The sequence below is a fragment of the Chelonoidis abingdonii genome, chromosome 1 (assembly GCF_003597395.2).
Source record: "Chelonoidis abingdonii isolate Lonesome George chromosome 1, CheloAbing_2.0, whole genome shotgun sequence".
NCBI classification, from domain to species: Eukaryota; Metazoa; Chordata; order Testudines; family Testudinidae; genus Chelonoidis; species Chelonoidis abingdonii.
Genome location: NC_133769.1, coordinates 253,215,623 through 253,237,420, shown reverse-complemented (window position 1 = coordinate 253,237,420; position 21,798 = coordinate 253,215,623). Strand labels below are relative to the sequence as shown.

At 42.8% G+C, this 21,798-nt stretch overlaps 1 protein-coding gene across 2 annotated transcripts in view; it reads right to left on the bottom strand.

Annotated features, from left to right (window-relative positions):
• Window positions 1–1,869: 1,869 nt before the first annotated feature.
• Window positions 1,870–21,798, bottom strand: part of IL1RL1 (interleukin 1 receptor like 1) — a 44,139-nt gene continuing 24,210 nt past the window's right edge. The window contains exons 10-12 of one of the 2 annotated variants that reach the window (XM_032793951.2): window positions 10,565–10,708; window positions 8,403–8,561; window positions 1,870–5,199 (exon numbers count right to left, since the gene is read on the bottom strand). In XM_032793951.2, coding sequence (XP_032649842.1) covers window positions 4,853–5,199; window positions 8,403–8,561; window positions 10,565–10,708 — 650 coding nt within the window. In that variant the 3' untranslated portion in view covers window positions 1,870–4,852. The remainder of the gene's footprint in view (window positions 5,200–8,402; window positions 8,562–10,564; window positions 10,709–21,798) is intronic. The other variant, XM_032793954.2, reaches the window with a different exon arrangement.

Here is a 21,798-nt window from a genome sequence, read left to right as displayed (position 1 = left end):
ACTGCCAGAGCTAGATTGGTTCAATTGACCCTGAGTAGGCTGCTGGGATGGAGATCAGGGTTACAGAGCTGTTTACAACGGTGATTGTGTTCCGGGGGGAGGGAATAGACACATGAGGGTGCTAGGATGGTGGGTAAGGACTGGTAAAAGAGAAGGGATCAGATGCATTGACATGGCCTGAGAAACAGAGGTACATGGGGGCTGAGGAAAGGCATAGATATAGGTTCTTGGTGGGTTACCAGGCTATGGTACATGGTAGGCCAGGATTGGCTTAGAGCATGTCCATACAGCAAGTTAGCACACGGCATCCTGGGGTGTAAATCTACAGCGCTCCAAGGTGCCACACACTAACTGCCCATGTAGACCTTGCTGCTGAGCACTAAAAGCTCCCTAGCGTGATTTGCATACTGCTGTTTCAAATTAGAGTAGCTCAACACGCACTAGAGAATTTTTAGTGTGCAGTATCTGGGTCCACAGGGACAGTTACTACACAGCCTGCTCGAGTGCTGTAGATTTACAACCCAGCTTGCTGTGCTCTAACTCTACCTATAAACAAATCCTTAGTCTGCGGGAGACGCTGAGCAGTGGTGACAGGCTGGTTCACTGGTGGACTGTGTTGGGGGAAGAATGGGTCAAAGCAGGAGCATGTGCTTGATGCTGAATCTATGCACGGATGGGTGTACCATCAGGAACAACACACGACAATAGGTACAAGGTGGTTAGTAGCGTGACTGGGTCTGTGATGCCATCCAGAACCTCAGTCTGGCTCTCCTACTTCTTATGCATAGCAGTAATGGCTTGTCACACCCCACACAGCTTATCACAGATCTTACCCTTGGCTGTATTAATAGTCCTGATTTTGATCTCACAGTGAGTTCTCATTTACACTGGTGTCAGAGGAGAATCAAGTCCAATGTTCTGCGTACACAGAGAACATAACTGCCTTATAACAGAAAAGCAAATATCCACACTTCAGGACTGCAACATGATTGAAAAATGTGCCACACACTGAGACAGCCATGGTCACCTGATTAAATGTCCTGTGAATGTTATTTGCTTTAAATGAGTTTTCACACAATCTTTTTTTTTCTATTCAAGATTCTTTCTGTCTAAGCAGAAGGGCTAACTTTTAAAGCTGGAACATGAGAACTTAGTTGCAAAACAACTTCCGTCTTAAATAGCAACACAGCTTAGACTCATGACCACAGGAAAAAACAGTACTTTGCCTTTAGCTTGTGATATTCGATTAGTCTATCCTCCCATCTCTGCATCCAGTCATTTCTCAAGTAGGCATTAACTCATGTTAAAGGTCCGTTGCAATATTGCCAGCCCCGGGTGTTCTAAAACCAGGCCCCCAACTCATGACAGTGGCTTAATAATCATGAGATTTTAAACAAATAAATTATGGGGTGTTTTTATTTGCCTTCTGCTTTCTGACCCTTTAAGATTCATCTTTTTTGAGCTTTTCTCCATAACCAGATGGGCTAGAAACTTACTTTTTAAAAATTAATAAATAAATACTGAGATTATCACATAAGAAAATGATTCCCCAAGGTCTAGGCTTTAAGAAAGCCAGCAAATATTATGCGGGTTGGTAACATTTTGTTTGAATGAGCCTATAACAAGAGTTTAACTTTTTCAACATATGAATGGATGAGGGACATACTTCCCTTTCTATATTAACTCTGCTATAAAAAGTCTCTGGTCAGATGACTACATTATCTTCAAAATGAAAATTTTTCCAAGGCTGAGAATTAGAGATGCTATTACCAGACAAATGATATTTACCCCTGTTACACTTACCTTCAGCATAGAAAACAGTTCCTATGATGGTCAATTACTGCACAACAGAGTCCACAGTGATGTGAATTAAAGTAAGCTGTAATTTTATGGTACCAAATTTATAGTTTTTACATCATGACAAATATGTGGTATATAGAAAAATACACATCGGAAAATGTGCCTGATTTACCATTGCATTACTGCAGTTTTACTGACATAATTCAAGTGAAATCAGTGGCCAGAGCCATTGATATGCTCTGACTGCTTTGTGCCGCTCGGCAATGCAAGCATCGCAATCATACCAGTGAATCTGGCTCAGTGGAGTTACAACTGTATAGAGCTGGAGTACTGCAATGGTAAATCAGGCCTCAGGTGTTTAACATGTTTGAACAAAGGGTTTATACACATTAAATACATGTAAGGGATACGCAGCGTAAGTTGTACGCAGGTTACGAAACCACCTCGGTTCATGTTAGCAGGTATCCCCAGTGAAACTCTGGCTCCTTTGAAATGAATGGGAATTTTACCATTGACCTCAACAGGGTCACTCCTCATTTCTCCATCTCTACCTTCTGTTGCTGCTTCAGGTGGAGCACACCACTGTGAGATGTATTGTATCAAAAGATGAGAAGGCACAACTAGTTGCATCATATCCGTATAACTTCCACGCCTTGGAGGCAAACAACTTTTCTTTTGCAAGGGGTATTTTATTCTTTACTAGTGGACCAAGTACCTCAAAAGCCCTGTCTGCTCTCTCAGATCCTCAGGACATGTAAATCAGTGTAGCTCCATTGACTTCAATATACCATTCCAGTTTACACAAGCTGAGAAACTGGGCTGCTGTATTTAATTATATTAAAAGTGTTTTAAACTGACTGCAATCTAACACTGACCTCTATTTAATAATTCCATTCACCCACTAGAGGGTGATCTGACTCCTCTTCATTACAAACAGAAAAACTGATCAGTTCTCAGAGTTGAATGTTTCTATTCTATTCCAACACAGCTTTCTGAATATTCTAATGAAACACATACTTTGGGATACATATATGACAGATATCTAGGGCTGGATTCTCTATTTGGAAATAGATATTAAAGTAAAGGGAAGGGTAAATTTGCCAGGAATCCAATCAAACAGTCACAAACTCAGAGGAAATCTGATCTACAACCAGGCTGAATTTGTACATTTTCAGCTAAGACAAATTAATGTCAAACATATTGTCAAATATAGCTGGCCAGGGGAAAAATATTCCACCAATAAATTTCACCAAAATAGCTGAAAATTTAGACAATTTGTCAAACAAACAAACAAAACAAAAAAACCTGAAAACCCATGGTGAATTTTCAACTCTCTCTCCTTGAAAAAGCAAGTAAACTATTATTTATAGATAGAAACAAGTGTGCTGTCTTTGCAACATTCTGACCATTCAAGAAAATCTGTTCACACAAGGAAACCCTTCTGATCAATACAGAAAAAAAAAATCTGGACTTTCAGGCTCTTCTATGAGGAACCTTATAACACACATGCTTTTTCAATAGCTTGTAAGAATTTCTCTCTTTATTTTCTGCATAGCTTGTTCTTTCCCATGTTCACATGCAAAGACACACATAAGAGGCCCCTATCTTCTTGCAAGAGCTGATAGAAGTCACTGCTTGATTTTCAATTAAGCAAACCCACAGATTCTTCTCTGAGTTTTACAAGATCTTACTGGACCAGAATCTGGAATTATTCTTGCAAACTCTCATGAATTAAGAGAAAAAGATACCTGAAACAATCAAGCATACAAAATATCCTATTTTACTTCAGAATCCAATATCAAGCACAGCCACAATATTTAACTATTCGCAATGAATTTTGTAGATTATTTTGAATATGTAGCAATTTTAATTAAAATCATCTTTCTGTAAATTTAGCTTTAAAATTTTAATTTTAAGAAAATGTTTACAGTGCAATGAAAGTACACTGGAGTGATTTTTTCATTTCTTTTTTTGACATTACAGAGATAATAAATTCACTACCTATATAAAGAATGTATTATTATTCACATTTCAAATTTTTTATTCCAGGCATCCAAAAATACATAAGCAGCAGCATCTAAAGCATTTCTTAATTATTACTAGTATGTTGTTATAATTTTATTTATAATGACATCTCATTATGTTATAGGAGCCTCCCAAAACCAGAAGAGTCCCAGTTCCTGAGCTGAAGAGCTTAGAATCATAGAATGTCAGGGTTGGAAGGGACCTCAGGAGGTCATCTAGTCCAACCCCCTGCTCAAAGCAGGACAAATCCCCAGACAGATTTTGCCCCACATCCCTAAATGGCCCCTCAAGGATTGACCTCACAACTCTAGGTTTAGTAGGCCAGTGCTCAAACCACTGAGCCAGAGTTTCTGATGCCATAGGCAGACAGCCATTTCGCCGCCCCCCGTGGGTCCGGTGGACCTACCGCAGTCAAGCCGGTGGACGGTCCGCTGCGGGAAAGGCTCCGGTGGAGCTGCCGCAGTCATTTCGGCGGACGGTCCGCTGGTCTACAGGCTCTGGTGGACCTGCCGCCGGCATGACTGCGGTAGGTCCGCCGGAGCCTTTAGACCAGCGCACCGTCCGCCAAAATGACTGCGGCAGCTCCACCGGACCCGCGTGCCACCCCCCCAGCAAAATAGCGCTCCCCAAAAAATTCTGGCGCCCTAGGCCATTGCCTAGGTCACCTAAATGGTAGCGCCGGCCCTGCACTGAGCTATCCCTCCCCCCTCTGATCCTGCTATCAGATACATGTCAATGTAGCACCACAAAGATAGTAGAACCCAGAATTAGAACCAGTATTAGATATGATATAGTGAGATGATAAGACAAGAAGAAGAATTTAGGGGACGAAGACTAGAGGGACCACCAGTTAGACAATATGATTACTTCACAAAAATGATGGAGTAAGGAAGAGGATTTTAGTTTGTTGCCATTCTTTTAAATTTTATGTAGAGTAAGAAGGATCTATATCCTGATATTTACAGAAAGCAAACCGGAGCAGACAATTCAAACAGACAAAGTAACAGTATTTAAGAAAACTACCTATTTACACTGCATAGTTGAGTTGCAAAGGCTTGTGTCTCAGTGGCATATGATACCTCACAAGTTTCCAGAATTTAGAATTGGATGCATGTGGGCATTCTTTGTACTTCTCTTTCCATTTTATGGTACCTTGCTGCTTGATGATGTACCTGAGGGATTCTTGCAAGCCCTCATAGTTCCCAATTGTCTCCATTTCAAGGAGGATCACCTTTATGTTGTTCTGAATGAGGGCATTGTATAAGGCAATCTGATGTTCATAACCAAATTCCTCACACTGAATTAGCTGTGGCGTTAGAATGATTATCAGTCTCCTGCTCTTCTGTATTCTGATTTCTAATGCATTGGCTGCATCTAATAATGTGCAAAAAAAAATCACAAGATTGTGAGACATTTACAGACTCCTCTCTCTATATATATTTTCATTGAAAATAACCTCTGTCTCACTTTAATCTGAATTAGTCTCTCATTATGAATAGAAGCTGAAAAGCATACAGTAATCAAGGGTTTATTGCAAATGCTCTCTTTTTGAAACCTTTGTACACTGAGGATTCTTAACTACTGGTGCCCACTATTTAGAGGGCATTTCTAATTTTGGTGCTTTACATAGTTTTGAAAACCTAAGGTAAAATCCAATGGATAATTGAGAATTATATCAGAAGTTCTCAAACTGATTCCCATGGAGAACTGGCTGGCTATATACAGCTCTGAACTGCATAATCAGCTTCTCACATATTTCTTCTCAGGAATGCAGACGTATGGTACAGTCAGATTAATAGGCTCTCGCTCCTTTGCTACTCACTCCTGGGATTCTGGGAATGATACAAGGATGTTGCGGCATTGGATATGTGATCCATATCATACCAGTTGTTTCTATTCACAACTCTCCACAATCTATGGAAAATTCTCTTTAAAAATAGATGGAACAATATGATCCAGTTTTATGAAGAAAGGAAAAAAAATTGGTAAATGATCCAGTACACACACACACAGAGCCATATTTTCCTCCTAATCTGTGTGTTGTGGCAAAGTACCTGCCTCTCCTTTTGTTAGCTCAGTCCTTATTAGCCTCGGAGACACAGGCTTGGGCAAAGTAAAAGAAAAAACCCCCTTCCCAATCTCACAGGGTCTGGCTGATCCTTTCTCAGCCAGCCCCTTGCTCTAGTTTCCTCTACTTCTGGGGAGGATGCAATCTGCCTTGCAAGAAGAGTCTCAGAGTTCAGCTGCCCCTACTTGCTGGCAGCTACTCTACTCTACTCTACTCTACTCTACTCTACTCTACTCTACTCTACTCTACTCTACTCTACTCTGCGTGCGTGCGTGCGTGCGTGCGTGCGTGCGTGCGTGCGTGCGTGCGTGCGTGCGTGCGTGCTCCCCCCCCACCCTTGCTTCCCTGCCAGGGAGGTTTTAAAAAGGTCTCCAGCAACTGGGGCCAGCTGAACCTAATTAGTTCCCTGCTAACCCCTGTCCCAGCTGAACCTTATTCCTCCAGGGCTAAGCCTTCCGGGACCAATTACTACCCCTCTCCTGGTAGCTAATTGTCCTGAGTTTGCCACAGTGTGTAATTTCAGTAGAAGTTGTGTACAGAGTTCAAGAACATGGTGTGGGTTTTTATGACTATTATCAGAATTGGGTTGACAAAATGAACACAGACAAATCCATATGAGTGCAAGAAACATGCTGTCTAGTCTGCAAACATATGCAAATCCTAAGGAGACATGCAATAGCAGTGTTTTTATTAACAAAATCACAGCTAAACTACTGTAGATCTGAGAGCTGAAATTTCATTTTGGAACATAGCATTTGTCAAACCAGATTTGACCATTGATTCACAAAGTCCAGGATCCTGCTGTTATCAGAGATCAATATTTGACATTTCACAGGAAGACAATATTCCCCTATCATCAGCGGGGGTCATTCAAGTGTGCCCTCAGCTGGCCAAAAATGGCCCTATTTATTGGTCCAGTCACAACTATACTTCTCTTCAAGTTCTCTTCAATTACTGCACAGAAACCCTTTTTCTGCTAAATAATCCCACTGATGGTTTATTTATTAGCATTAGAGATAACTCAATCCATCATCTTTAAAGCAGACCTTTGTCATCTCCTTCTTCTCCACACCTGGTTCTTCAGCCATTCAGTTACCTTTTCTGGGATGCAGTCCTCAGTCTCCTTCCCAACAGTCAACTGGAAATAATATTCTCCAACCACAGGAGAGGTGTACTCTTTCCCCCCCTCCCATTTCTGTTCTTTTTCTGGCCTCTTCTTGGAGTTCATCTTTCCATACAGCCTTTTAAAAGGGGCCAGACACTCTGTGGCACTCCCTATGCATTTGACCAATTATGCAAAAGTATACTGTATTTGGATAAATAATTTCTTCTCCATCCCTACAGAAAATGCCTTATAGAATGAGATTTTATTGCCCTTATTTTATCAATCATATCTATCTATGATTACCGCCAACAATTATCCAATCCTTCTTTTAAATCTAGTCATGGCATTTGACTTTTCTTATGCAACTGTATTCCAGTGATAGAAGGTGCCAATGAGGAAGCGACTGAAATCAACTAGAGTCTTACCTCAAAGTTTTCCAAAGACTAGTGATTACATCAGTCATTTATTACATGGCCAATGAGTATTTGATTAGTGATTTATAGCCAAATCCTGCTACCCAGCCAGTTCTCCATGGGAATCAGTTTGAGAACTTCTGATATAATTCTCAATTATGCAAGTTATCTTTCAGGAAACATCAGTGTGCATACAATTATGAGAAAGAGCAGCAGGATTGAATCCTAAACTGTTAGTCTGTGATTTTTCCCTTTTCTGTTTCTTGAAAAGCTGCTCACATTGGATTTAGCTGTGGCTTTGCCACAAGTCCTGCTTCTGAGGCACTGTCCCACAAGCAGACCGTGAACCAGATTGCGCCTTTGAGTACGTCTACACTACCGCTGGTAGTATAATTTCTGGTTTGGTTGACAAACCCACACAAGCTTTGATTGAGCTAGAGTGCTAAAAATAGAAGTGTAGCTGTTGTGGCATGAGCACAGGACAGGTTAGCCAACACAAGTACAATCCCATCCGAGATCCCAGATATGCACTCCAGGCAGCTCATCCTGCCACCTGTTCAGCCATGGCTACACTGCTATTTTTAGCACGATAGCTCAATCAGAACTAGTATGAATATGTCTGCCCAAACTGGAATTATACCTCTAGCTCCAATGTAGATACACCTAAAGGAGTCAAAATCTAATTCATGGTTCCCTATTTCTTCAGAAAGATGGTAAATAATTTGTGCCTCTAATCTGCAGATTACTGTCCCTGGCACACTAGCCAGCAAAAGCCACATCCTCTGGCTTTGCCCATGTGCTCCTCACCCACCTGTGCAGAGGGAGAGTAGCAGCTCCACAGAGGCTACTCTCACACACTGCTGCCCACAATGTGAGTAACCCGCACAAGAGCATAAAGAGATTCCTTATCCCCAGCATGGGCTAATAGCTAGGATCACAAACTGCCCCCAAACCACAAGTCAATCACTGCAAAATAGCTTTTGATCCTTACCTTCCCCAGGCAACATGTCTCGCCCATAAATACATAGTTTATATCCGTGTTTATTTTCTAGAACATCTGGCAAAATCTGGTGAACAAAATATTCCACAAAATTAGCTTCATTAGTGCGATTTTTGGGATAGATAACATATGCATCGTATATCTTCCCATCTGCAAGTTGAAACAAGGGGAAAGCACATTGCTGTAAGTGTGGATGAAAAGTAGTTATTTCAAGAATTAGAAAAGAAAAATTAATCTTTTGAAATGGATTTAATTAGACCTTTCTGTAAAGCAGAAGCTTGTAAATCAACATATGGATGTTTGTAAACTAAAAAAAATGTACAGCAATATCATTGTTGTTTTACCATTATGAGTGTCATGATTTAGGCCCTAGTCCTGCAAACACTGAAGCATGTGTGGAAATTTACAGTGCAAAAGACTGTCTTCCTAAATTCAACAATCCAAGCTAGTCATATAATAAGAATTAAACAAACCAATACATGTCAGCATGAATCCAATATAATTTTCAGCATTTGTTCCTTCGGTGGCATCATAAGCCAGTAACACAGTGTTTTTCAAACTAGGGTCGCCGCTTGCATAGGGAAAGCCCCTGATGGGATGGGCTGGTTTGTTTACCTGCCCCGTCCGCGGGTCCGGCCGACTGCAGCTCCCACTGGCTGCGGTTCGCTGCTCCAGGCCAATGGGAGCTGCTGGAAGCGGCACGGGCCAAGGAACTTACTGGCCGCCACTTCCAGCAGCTCCCATTGGCCTGCAGCAGCAATTCGTGGCCAGTGGGAGCCGCAATCGGTCAGACCTGCGGACGAGGCAGTAAACAAACCAGCCCAGCCCACCAGCGACTTTCCCTACACAAGTGGCAACCCCAGTTTGAGAAACACTGCAGTAACATCCTGACATGATGGGACCAGATAGCACATTTGAAGTCTTTCTGCTTGTGGAAATTACCCCTCGGTCCCATGATACCTCATGTATCTGTGTGAAGGTACTGTTCACTCAAGATATGGCGTCGCAATCACATCCAAGGCCTACTTCAAATTCTCCATTGTCTCTATTATGCCCTTCATCTCCTTCAAACATCTCTCCCTTCATCTCCTTCTCCCCTCTAATCTGAACCATATTTGGTTTGTTGCCATCTCCTCAATCTGACATCTACTTCCTCTCCTGGACTGGTCTCTCCTCCTTTGACTTCCTCCTAAACAGGGACTCTGTTTCCTCCATTTTCTTTTTCCATTTTTAAGTCTCCCACCTGTATTTGACTGTAAATGTTAATGAACTCTGTATGGTGCTTTGGGATATAAAGGAAGGTGCCATGCAAAAGAAAAGCGAATTGCCTTAAGTAAAATAAAGTTAGCTAGAAAAGAAGGTGCATGCAACAAATGAAGACTTGCCAGAATTAACTCAGTGCATATTAACAGGTTGGTTTTGCACAAATTGTCATTATGCTTTGCCATAGAGCAGCAATGACTATATCCTGAAGTTCTTCACTTACATTACCTGTTAAATAAAAAGTGCCTTCTCAAAGAACCTTTTTAAAAAGTTCCATGTCTGTTATTTATGTATGTATTTTTGCTTTGATTTATAAAAGCTGTTCTTCTATTAACAGGTGCCCATTCTATTCTCTGGGCACTCTTACAACAATTAATATTGTTAGCCTTATTTATCATATTTGCATTGTCCCTCTAGAGTATTAAACAAGGATTTTCTTTGGGTTGAAATGCTTTTTTTCATAATACACTAAGAGTACTTACACAGAGCCCATGAGAACAAAGGGCTTTACACAGGGACTGCAGATGGTTAGGGAGTCTATCTAAACTGACCTCAAAGTTAGTATTTGTACATCAAAATACACTCCCCCATACTAATTTTAGGAAACAGCCTTCATATTTTATAAAGGGCCTGGTTCTCCACTGCCTTGCCAATTAGCTGGCCATTCACACTTCTGCAAAGTGAGCATGCAACACTGCGAGATCAGAATGTTACTGCTTTACTCTTATGTTGTCTGGATATCAATGACTTCACAAGGAGTAACAGAGTGGAGAATCAGGCCCAAAGTACATGGGATGCAATAAACAGTTATGCAATTAAGCCATTTCAGAGCAATTTACCTCTTCCATTTCCCTCCCAACCCCCTTATCTTTTGCATAATTCTTACTCACCATCCTGGGTTTTGTTGGGTTTAAATATCCCCTGACACAGTAGGACAATATCAATTCGGAAAAACTGGTAAAGTATGAGCAAGAGGGCTATTATAACTAACAAAACAAGAACCCCTATTGTTATGTAGGTGCTGTGATTATCTCCTGCCAAGGAAAGAAAAAAAGACAGTATTAGTATTTAAGATGCTAGTAGCTGGGCTCTGTCCTCTGCCTCTCACACAGATCCTGGATAGGATGTCAAGCAGTAAAGGGATTAAAACAGGGGTAGGCAACCTATGGCATGTGTGCCGAAGGCGGCACATGAGCTGATTTTCAGTGGCACTCACACTGCCTGGGTCCTGGCCACCAGTCCGGGGACTCTGCATTTTAATTTAATTTTAAATGAAGCTTCTTAAACATTTTAAAAACCTTATTTACTTTACATACAACAATAGTTTAGTTATATGTTATAGATTTATCGAAAGAGACCTTCTAAAAACGTTAAAATGTCTTACTGGCACACGAAACCTTAAATTAGAGTGAATAAATGAAGACTTGGCACACCACTTCTGAAAGGTTGCTGATCCCTGGATTAAAAGAACCTCCCATAGTGAGCAATAGCTGATGCGTCCAGAAGACTTCACCTTCAGCTCCATTCCTGGAGGTTATGTCAGGGACTGTGTGGTGGGAGTGTTACAGTCACTGCACTAAGGGGGCTTCTCACACTGGCCTACCTCCCCTATGCCATTTCAGGGCTGGGTGAGGTTTATAAGCCTTTGGCCTGGTCTACACTATGCGTTTAAACTGAATTTAGCAGCGTTAAACCAATTTAACCCTGCACCTGTCCACACAACAAGCCCCTTAATATCGATATAAAGGGCTCTTTAAACCGGTTTCTGTACTCCTCCCCGACGAGAGGAGTAGCGCTGAAATCGGTATTGCCATATCGGATTAGGGTTAGTGTAGTCGCAAATCGATGGTATTGGCCTCCAGGCGGTATCCCACAGTGCACCATTGTGACTGCTCTGGACAGCAATCTGAACTTGGATGCACTGGCCAGGTAGACAGGAAAAAGCGCCGCGAACTTTTGAATTGCATTTCCTGTTTGCCCAGCATGGAGCTCTGATCAGCACGGTGGTGATGCAGTCCCAAATCCAAAAAGAGCTCCAGCATGGACCGTACGGGAAATACTGGATCTGATCGCTGTATGGGGAGAGAAATCTGTTCTATCTGAGCTCCATTACAGAAGACAAAATGCCAAAGCATTTGAAAAAAATCTCCAGGCTATGATACAGAGTCCCCAGCACAGTGCTGTGTGACAAGCGTAACGAAAAGCCAAAGAATCAAATGGACCGCTCAAGGAGGGAGGGAGGGGGTACCGAGGACTCCAGCTGTCCCCGCAGTCTCCGAAAAGTATTTGCATTCTTGGCTGAGCTCCCAATGCCTGTAGGGTCAAACACATTGTCTGGGGTGGTTCAGGATAATCTCGTTAATTTGCTCCCCCTCCCCCACATGAAAGGGGGAAAAAATCGTTTCTTGAGTTTTTTCAACGTCTCCCTATGTCTACTGCATGCTGCTGGTAGACGCGGTGCTGTGGCACTGAACAGCAGCATCTTCTCTCCTCCCCTCCCCGGTGGCAGACAGTACAGTACAAAAGGACTGATAGCCGTCCTCGTCGTCATCCTGTGAGTGCTCCTGGATGGCCTCAGGTGAGGTCGGTCGGCAGAACTGGCACTAGGGGTTTGACTGCCCTAGGCGCATGGCCATTTCGCCGCCCTGCGCGCTGGTCCCCCGGCTCCTCTGCGGATGGTTGGCTTCTCCCGTGGCTCCAGTGGAGCTGCCGCAATGGTGCCTGCGGGAGGTCCACCACAGCCGTGCGAGCAGCCAACCGTCCGCAGGCACGACTGCAGCAGCTCCACCGGAGCCACCTGCCGCCCCCTCCGGCAAAATGCTGCCCCCTAATAATGCTGGCACTCTAGGCGATTGCCTAAGCCACCTAAATGCAAGCTCCGGCCCTGTCGGCCAGGGGCATCTGGGTGAAAATAGGAATGACTCCAGTTATTCCCGGCAGATGGTACAGAACGGCTGGTAACCATCCTCATCATAGCAACTGGGGGCTGAGCTCCATCAGCTCCCCCCCCTTCATGTCTAAAGAACAGATTCTGTACTGCCTGGACTATCTTAGCAGTGGGATGCTGGGCTCCTCTCCCTCCCACCGTTTAATGTCCTGCCTGGACTATCATAGCAGCTGGAGGCTGCCTCCTCTTCATTTTATCTCACTAACAAGTCACTGTTTCTTATTCCTGCATTCTTTATTTACTTCATCACACAAATGGGGGGACACTGCCACGGTAGCCCAGGAGGGTTGGGGGAGAAGGGAAGCAACAGGTGGGGTTGTTGCAGGGGCACCCCCTAGAATGGCATGCGGTTCATCATTTCTGCGGGATCTGACATGGAGTGGCTGTGCTCTCTGGTTCTCTGGTACACTGGCTCTGTAGTACACTTGCCCCATATTCTAGGCAGGACTGACTCTATTTTTAGATAAAACATAAAGGAGGGAATGACCCAGGAAGTCATTCCCATTTTTGTCTTTGAGCCCCCGGCTGACCTCAGCAATGCCAGCCAGGAGCAACCATGACAGCAGCAGATGGTACAGAACGACTGATAACCATGATCTCATCGCCAATTTACAATGGCACAGAAGACGGTACAGAATGACTAGCAACCATCTCTGCTACGTTGCAAAGGCAAATGAATGCTGCTGTGTAACACTGCAGTACCGCCTCTGTCAGCAGCATCCAGTACACATACGGTGACAGTGACAAAAGGCAAAAAGGGCTCCATGGTTGCCATGCTATGGCGTCTGGCAGGGCAATCCAGGGAAAAAGGGCATGAAATGATTGTCTGCCATTGCTTTCACGGAGGAAGGAATGATTGACAACATTTACCCAGAATCACCTGCGACACTGTTTTTGCACCATCATACACTGAGATCTCAACCCAGACTTCTAATGGGTGGGGGAGACTGTGGGAACTATGGGATAGCTACGGGATAGCTACCCACAGTGCAATGCTCCAGAAATCGATGCTAGCCTCGGTACACCGACGCACACCGCCAAACTATTGTGCTTTGTGTGGCACCGTGCACTCGACTTTATACAATCTGTTTTATAAAACCTGTTTATGTAAAATCGGAATAATCCTGTAGTGTAGAAGTACCCTATATCTTCAAGGTATAAAGCAGCTACCATACTAAGAAGGCCTCTAACATTTGCCCTTTCCCATCAGAGGTGAGATCAGGGGGTGCAGTGATTGTAGCTGCTTTGCAGAGAGGACCTTACTGTCAGCCCCATCCCCCCAGGTGACATCAGGGGACATGGGGTGGGGAGTGTGGGATGAGGAGACAGCAGCTATGCTAAGAGAGATCCTGCCCTAGATTAATGTATTTTTTGCTATATCTCCCCTCAATACAAGCAGAATAACAATGCTGAGCTGCATCTAGCCAGGGGTTCTCAAACTTCACTGCACCACTGCTCCCTTCTGACAACAAAAATTACCATCCAACTCAGGAGGGGAATTAAAGCCTGAGCCTGCCGGAGCCTCGCCATCCTGGGTGGGGAGGGGACCAACACCAAAGCCCAAGGACTTCAGCCCCAGGCAGGGGACCTGTAACCTGAGCCCCACAGGACTGAAGCCGTTGGGTTTGGCTTCAGCCCTGGGCCACAGCAAGTCTAATGGCAGCCCTGGCAACCCCATTAAAGTGGAGTAGGGTTGCCAACCCTGCAGGATTGTCCTGGCGTCTCCAGGAATTAAAGATCAATCTTTAATTAAAGATAATGTCATGTGATGAAACCTCCAGTAATTCATCCAACCAAAGCTGGCAACCCTAAAATGCAGTCATGATCTGGTGTGGGGTCCCGACCCACAGTTTGAGAACCACTGATCTATACATTAGCAGTTACTCCTGTGACACAAAATGAGGTGGAAGGAAAATTTCTCTCATGTCACAGTCTCTATTTTGTTCACCTTTATCAGCCACTGTATGTGAAGCTGTTGAAATAGCTGAAAACATATCTATTGCTAACTTTTTGATGCCACAGCCACTTCCACAATTACATTTTATTGCGATACCTGTATAAGAAGCTTGAGTCTTTAGAAAAGTAATTGGACTTCTTGGACCAGCTCCTCAGCTAGTATAAACGGGTGTAGCTCCACAAACTTCAGCTTCCTGGATTTCAGTGAAGTTACACCCATTCATGCCAATCACCCCTAGCTGTTAAAATGTCTGACTCAAAGACAGAGTATGAGTAGGCTAAAAACACACAAATGAAACCTAAGAAATATTAACAATTCTGGAAACTAGAGAAGGATGGTACAAGTCACTCATGGGAGGATTAATTAAAGACAGTATGTACCTCCATATGAAAACTGATGAATAGATATGAATTTTGTAAGATTAGTAAGATGTCTGCTTGGGGGTTTCCCCAAGGATCATAAACCTAGTACAATTCTATGAATAATTTTCAAATTTCTATGTATGACTTCAACCCTCTCAAGCAAATATCTAAACTTTTTAACATGTTCAGTAAATCCATCACATGCATGAATGATGTTATTTTTACTATCAGGTAGCCATTAAAGGTTATTTGCTATGATGAAAAGAAAAGAGGTGATATTTTCTTTTTAGATAAAGAGGTTCTTGTATTTCTTGATGTATCAAATGTCACACAGGCCTCCAGAAATAAATTCATGTGTTAACTAGCAGAATTGCTTACTTTGGGCTTCGAGGCCTTGGTTTTTTGTTTCCATCCAAATCACTGGAATAAAGATGGGGAAAACATTTCTTTCTTTATTTTAATTACATTAAAGCTTCTCTTCTTACAGTGGATCAGTGAAGTAGAAGATAAATTGGATACTGAAGATAAGATACCCACCTTGCTGGCTTCCCAAATTTTGATTTTGAATTTATTTATAATACTTCTAGTGTCTGGGAAGATTTTCAGAAGCACCTAAAGTATTTAAATCAGGGGTGGGCAAACTTTTTCGGCCAAGGGCCACATCCGGGTGGGGAAATTGTATGGAGGGCAAGGGCAGGGTGTTGGGGTGCGAAAGGGAGTGCAGGGTATGGGAGGGGGCTCAGGGCAGGGAGTTGGGGTGCATGGGGGTGCAGTGGGAGCTTAAGGCAGGGCGTTGGGGTGCACAGGGGTGCAGCAGGAAGCTCAGGGCAGGGAGTCAGGGTACAGGAGGGTGTGAGTGCTGGCAGATGGCTTAGGGCAGGGAGTTGGAGGGCGGGGTGCAGAAGGGGTTCAGGCTCTGGCCTGGATCCGCTTACCTAAAGTGGCTCCGGGGCGGCAGTGGCACACACAGGGGCCCCATGCACAGGGGCCCCTGGCTCCATGTCACGCTGCGCAGCTCACCACATCCCTGCACAGCCCCTGAGTGGGTGAGCACAGGACTCCATGGGCCATAGTTTGCCCACCCCTGATTTAGATGCACAAGCCCCCTTTCTTTTTCTTTTTTTTTGGAAAATTTCCTGCCTAAAGGTAACAGTTCTAATCAGAATTCAGCTATATGAATCTTTGTTTGTTGATTTCAATCATGGGGTATTTACCCCTACTTACACAAAATTTATCTTTCTAACTAAAATCACCTTTCCCTGTGTGGAACTGAAATATAGATATATATTACACACTCATAAATGTTTTAAAAAACATTATTAAGGTTAGGCAATGTGAGAATTAAGATTGCCTGTGCAACCTTAATTCAGCCCTTTTGTGCCTAGGCACTATGAGACATTCTTTATTCGCATGCTCACATCTTATTTTTTCCACATGATCATAGCCTTGTTCTATGCACAGGGTGGGTCTGCTCAATTGATGATCAACTATTTTAATATTTATATTCTCCTCACTGTTCAGTGTGTGGCCCCCTTTGTTGCACACTAGTCAAACCTGCTCTGAAGAAATTATTAGTTTACTCCTGAACTTTTCTCTGGTAATCATTTTTACTGTATTTGAGTGCTTTACAAAACATTAATTCAGGGGTCAGCAACCTTTCAGAAGTGGTATGCCAAGTCTTCATTTATTCACTCTAATTTAAGGTTTTGCGGGCCAGTAATAAATGTTAACGTTTTTAGAAGGTCTCTTTCTATAAGTCTATAACATATAACTAAACTATTGTTGTACAAAAAGGTTTTTTAAATGTTTAAGAAGCTTAATTTAAAATTAAATTAAAATGCAGAGCCCCCTGGACCAGTGGCCAGGACCCAGGCAGTGTGAGTGCCACTGAAAATCAGCTTATGTGCTGCCTTCGGCATATGTGCCATAGGTTGCCTACCCCTGCATTAATTCATTAATTTTTACAACACCTCTCTAAGATGAGGGAGTATTATCCCTATTTTACAAATGTGGAACTGAGGCACAGAGACATTGAGGCCAGAAGTATCCTCTAACTTTGGGTGCCCACTTTCAGATACCTAGGACCTGATTTTTCAGAGTAGTTAGTGTTATAAAGCACTTTATATGTTCAAAGCACAGCTCCCACTGATTTCATTTCCTGCTGAGAGTGCTGAAGTTAAGTACCCAGAAAATAAAGACCACACACTTAATGACTAGCTGTGAAAAGTTTGGTTTACGTGACTTGCCTAATGTCACATAGGAACTTTGTGGCAGAATTAACTATGACACTCTTCTTTTTCCTCCTGCAGTCCCCTGCCTCATTCACTACACACCTTCCAACATCTGCAACAATTGAGGCAGGGGTCTCACCAACAACAGTCTCCTTTACTAGATAGAGTAGGTCCAACCTGTGCACTGAAAGAGGCAGGGGTCCTGTAGAAAAAAGCAGTATGTAATCATATAATGAAAGACTATGTCATAAGGTACCTGAACAAGGGGGCTGGATTAAGGGTGTGCAGCCAACCTTAATTCTGACATTTCCTAACTTTTCGGTGCTTGACTTTGCAATCTTAATAATGTTACTTTAACAATTTTCCTGCTCTCAGTTGAGGAAAAAGCTGCTCAAGACAGCCTGCACCCCTGGCAAAAATTCAGTGTGCTGCTGTCTTCCTTGTAACCATAGGGTAGCAGATTTGGGCAAGCTGCCTTTCTGTCAGGATAGAAGGGCAGCTGGGCCAAATTTCAGTGAGTGGCACTCTGGCCTGAAGAATGGGGTTGCAAGCCATTCAAATTTGGCCCATCCATGCCGCTGGCGTGACAGAGGGGTGGCCAAGCTAAATCAGCCACCCTAGGCAGCTGCCCAGTTTGCCTATAGCTAGAGCAGCTCCTACGTTCAGGTGCCTGGAACCAGCCCTGGCCCAGCCACAGAAGCCTACAGCTTCGATTGAAGGGAAAGTTATGCTCAGCCCAATGCTCAAGTATGCCCAGCGTGGACTGAATCCATGAGGAATTTAGCTGGAAAGCTCTAGCAAGTCTCTACTGAGCATGTGCAAACTACGATTTTTTCTGAGGTTTATAACTTGGTCCAGTTTGGGAAGATTGTCACAGGAACAGCAAAAGGCACATCATCCCTGACACAAAGGCCACCGTATGCCAAATTTCAGTTTCTTGCTCCAAAGCAGAGGGCATTAGAACTTCTAAAATAAAAGGTCACCAAAATTTTCAGCATGGTCAAAACAATGTATTTTATCCTAACCTCATTTTCTGAAATGGGAAAATCATTTGGGCTGAAATTTCCCCTCACCCCACAAATCAGCCAGAGGGAGAAACCTGGCATGAAATTTCAGCTTAATGAATGACAGTTATAAGCCAGTGAAATGGAAAGCATTGAGCTCCATTAATAATAGGCAGTGCTATCAGACTCATCTTTAACACATCTAACTATTGAACTATTTACTCTTAGATCTTTCCCCCCCACATTGATATCCTCGGGCTTTTTAGGAGTTTTCACATTTAAATATCAAATAATTTGCTTTTCTTAATTGTCATAGAACATTACTGTATTTATCTGTATATTACCATAGTACGTGTAACAGTACCATTACTTAGAGAGGGAGTATTGCAAATACCTCAATACATTTAAGCGTTGTGAGTGGTAAATGTCAAGATTTTTTTGTTATTTTTTTTGTTATTTTAAACCTTAGAATGTTAACCCTCTTTCATGAAAATCAAGTTCAGTCACAAATTAAAAACCCAAGCACAATTATTTGTTTAAATTCTATAAACAAAAAGTATTTTCTTGCTTTCTCTTTCATGAGCCTAAGCCCTTGTGTTACATTTTAAGCTATAGCCAAGGCAAATTTAAGTAAAACCTCTTAGCCTTCTCCAAGGACATTGGGCCATAACTTAGGATCAAAGTCTTTCCAATCTTAGTTAGGCAACATTCTGACTGCACTGAAAAAGGAGTACTAGCTCAGTAAAGACTGAAGATTTGGCCGTTGGTATACAAGTTTCCAGCACAGATATATTTCTGCCAAAATAATAATAATAGAACAGACAGAAATTGTTAAACCACTTTCTAGTTCCAAATATTTTAAAATAGTTTCCAGTGCGATTTATGACCCATCATTTTTTCTATGACAAACATTCACTGGCTAATTTATAGCACTGTCAAGTTTTGTTTGTACTTAAATCTAACATCATCTTCATGCAGCAAATTGACCATGTTACATCTAGTCAGTACTAAGTACCTGATTCTTCAATAAACTTGGCACAGGCAGAGTGCCACAGCAGTCAATGGGGCTTCATGTGGGCATGGGATCCATCCACCTGATGCCCTTTGGAGGACTGAAGCTTAGGGATTTACTTTCACCCCATCAGAGTAATGTATATTTTAAAAAACGATGGAAGAAACACTGTCATTTCCCAAGGCACATTTACATGTATAGTGTGTTTTGGGGGAGCAAATCTAGCTCCCTGCTTCATGTAGCAGAACTGGATGTACCTCATCTGCATGTTATGGAGTCCTGGCTCTGTGGCAGTGCATGGGGGTGGTAGGTAGGAGAAAAATATAGGTAGGCTTTCCCATCCTACTTGCCACCCAGGGATTTATAGGGATCATGAGAATAAATATCTGACCCAGACTGATACAGCGATTAGGCTGATGTAGCCTTCCTGGAGCAGCTCCACAGCCTGGGGCAGATTTGGTAGGCTCCTGGATCTGGATTTGGCTCTGAATTAATTAGCTAAAAGTAAACATTTGAAACGGAAGAGTTTGTTTTATTCCTATTTACAGTTTCGTGGTTTCTTCAGAAGAACGTGAGCCAGAGAGAGACAATGCACTATGGGGCCATTTAAAGCAGGAAGGCAACCTAAAAGCATGAGCCCCTGAGAAAAACCATTCAAAAGCCAGAAAAATAAAGGGGCTGAAAGTATGCCATCCTTTGTCCCTATAGGGCTGGGATTTAGAGAAATCTGATATGGTTTCTACACTCTTGATTTTGTTTTTAGGTTTCCTACTGGGTACAAGGGACATGAAATAATCAGACATCCAATGGTAACAATCCTCATTAACAACAATACATAAAGATATCATATAAACAATATTATGTACGTATATAAAGACTGTTCTGCCCTGAGGTCTAAATGTCAAAAAGATAGCTAATAAAAAAATTGGGCCCTAGCATCCCAGTTCAGCAAATACAGGAGCCTTATAAGGAGCTATTGACATCGGTATTTGTGCTGGATACACAAGAACTGTTAAAAAGGTCATAAACTTCCTGTATTTATGAAATTTATATGCATCAGACAGAAATCTCCACATTGGGCTTCCTGGAACTATGGGTTCAATTCTCAACAGGGCTGATTCAGCCCCTTGTTCTTCTGGGAGAGATAAACTGAGTTCCGTGCAATTTATGGGCAGGGTACTTGTGAAGACCTTGTACAAGACGATGTAGATGTTTCTGGTTATGGAATTATTACTTTACTTCATCCTGCTAAAATCAGCACATTAATAGGTTTTTGTTGTTGGTGGGCTTTTTTAAGTAACAGCTAAAAGCTGTGAGAACATGGCATTGCTGGCTCTTTACAAAACAACACTAGGAGACAGGAGGTGATAAGAAGATAGAACAGGGGACTGGAGAGGGACAGAATGATGGAAACCAACCGGACGATATTTTATAACAGCTTTTGCCTCTAAATTAGAAAAAGATCCAAGTAGCAAATTTTGGATCCGTGTCTGCGTTTCACTTCCAAATCTATCTTCCAGAGATAAACCTGAGTACCAGATTCAGTTCTGAACTTCCCCAAGAATTTGAGAAAAAATGAATCTGGTGTTCTGGAAGTAGGCCCACCTCCACTCAGCATGATTTTGGTGTCTACAGAAGTAAATATTTTCTATAGCAGAAAGTGCACAGAGGAAAGGATTTTTTTCCGACATTATGGACCTGTCTGTGATGAGGATGGGAAAACACCAGATCAAGATGAAGGGAGAAATGGAAGATATCACTGAGGGCTGTCTATGATGGTAGAGCCAGAAATATCCAGGGTAGAACATCTCTGAATGGGCATGAGGGACAGAGAGATGCAAGAGGCAACCAGTCCATGAAGAGACAGGGCAGAATTAAAAGGCATTCAGGTACCCAGTCAGTGAACAGGAAGAGGTACTGAGTTTGGCCTAACTGTGGAAGAGGAGCAGGAAAGGGGGATTAAGAGATGTGAGGAATGACCTGCCATTGTGGTGCTCAGAGACCAACACTCCATAAATGATATATAGACCAGATAAAACATGTTTGTGAATTGATCTCAGAGGATATCAGAGATGGCTTGTCTGGGAATGGGGAGAACATAAGAAGGGCCATTCTGGGTCAGATCAATGGTCTAGCCCAGTATCCTGTCTTCCGAAGTGGCCAATGCCAGGTGCTTTAAAGGGAATGAACAGAACCTTGCAATCACCGAGTGATCCAACCCCTGTCATTCACTCCCAGCTTCTGACAGTCAGATACTGCCAGAGGGAATCCTGAGGATGTGCTGATCGCCCTCTCTGGGTCAAAGGAGAGAGCATCTAGAGGCAGTGGAGAAGCCTGTTGTTCCTGTGAAAATCACACTGGGTAAAAAAGCTACTAGAGCTTCCCCTGAGATAGTGCTTGGGGTGTGCTACAGACTGCTGGGATCTGATTTGGATATGGATAGAGACCTCTTTAATGTCTTTAACGAAGTAAACACAAAGGGGAAATGTGTGATTATGGGAGACTTCAACTTCCCGGATATAGACTGGAGGACGAGTGCTTGCAAGAATAATAGGGGTCAGATTTTTCTGGATGTGATAGCGGATGGATTTCTTCATCAAGTAGTTGAAGT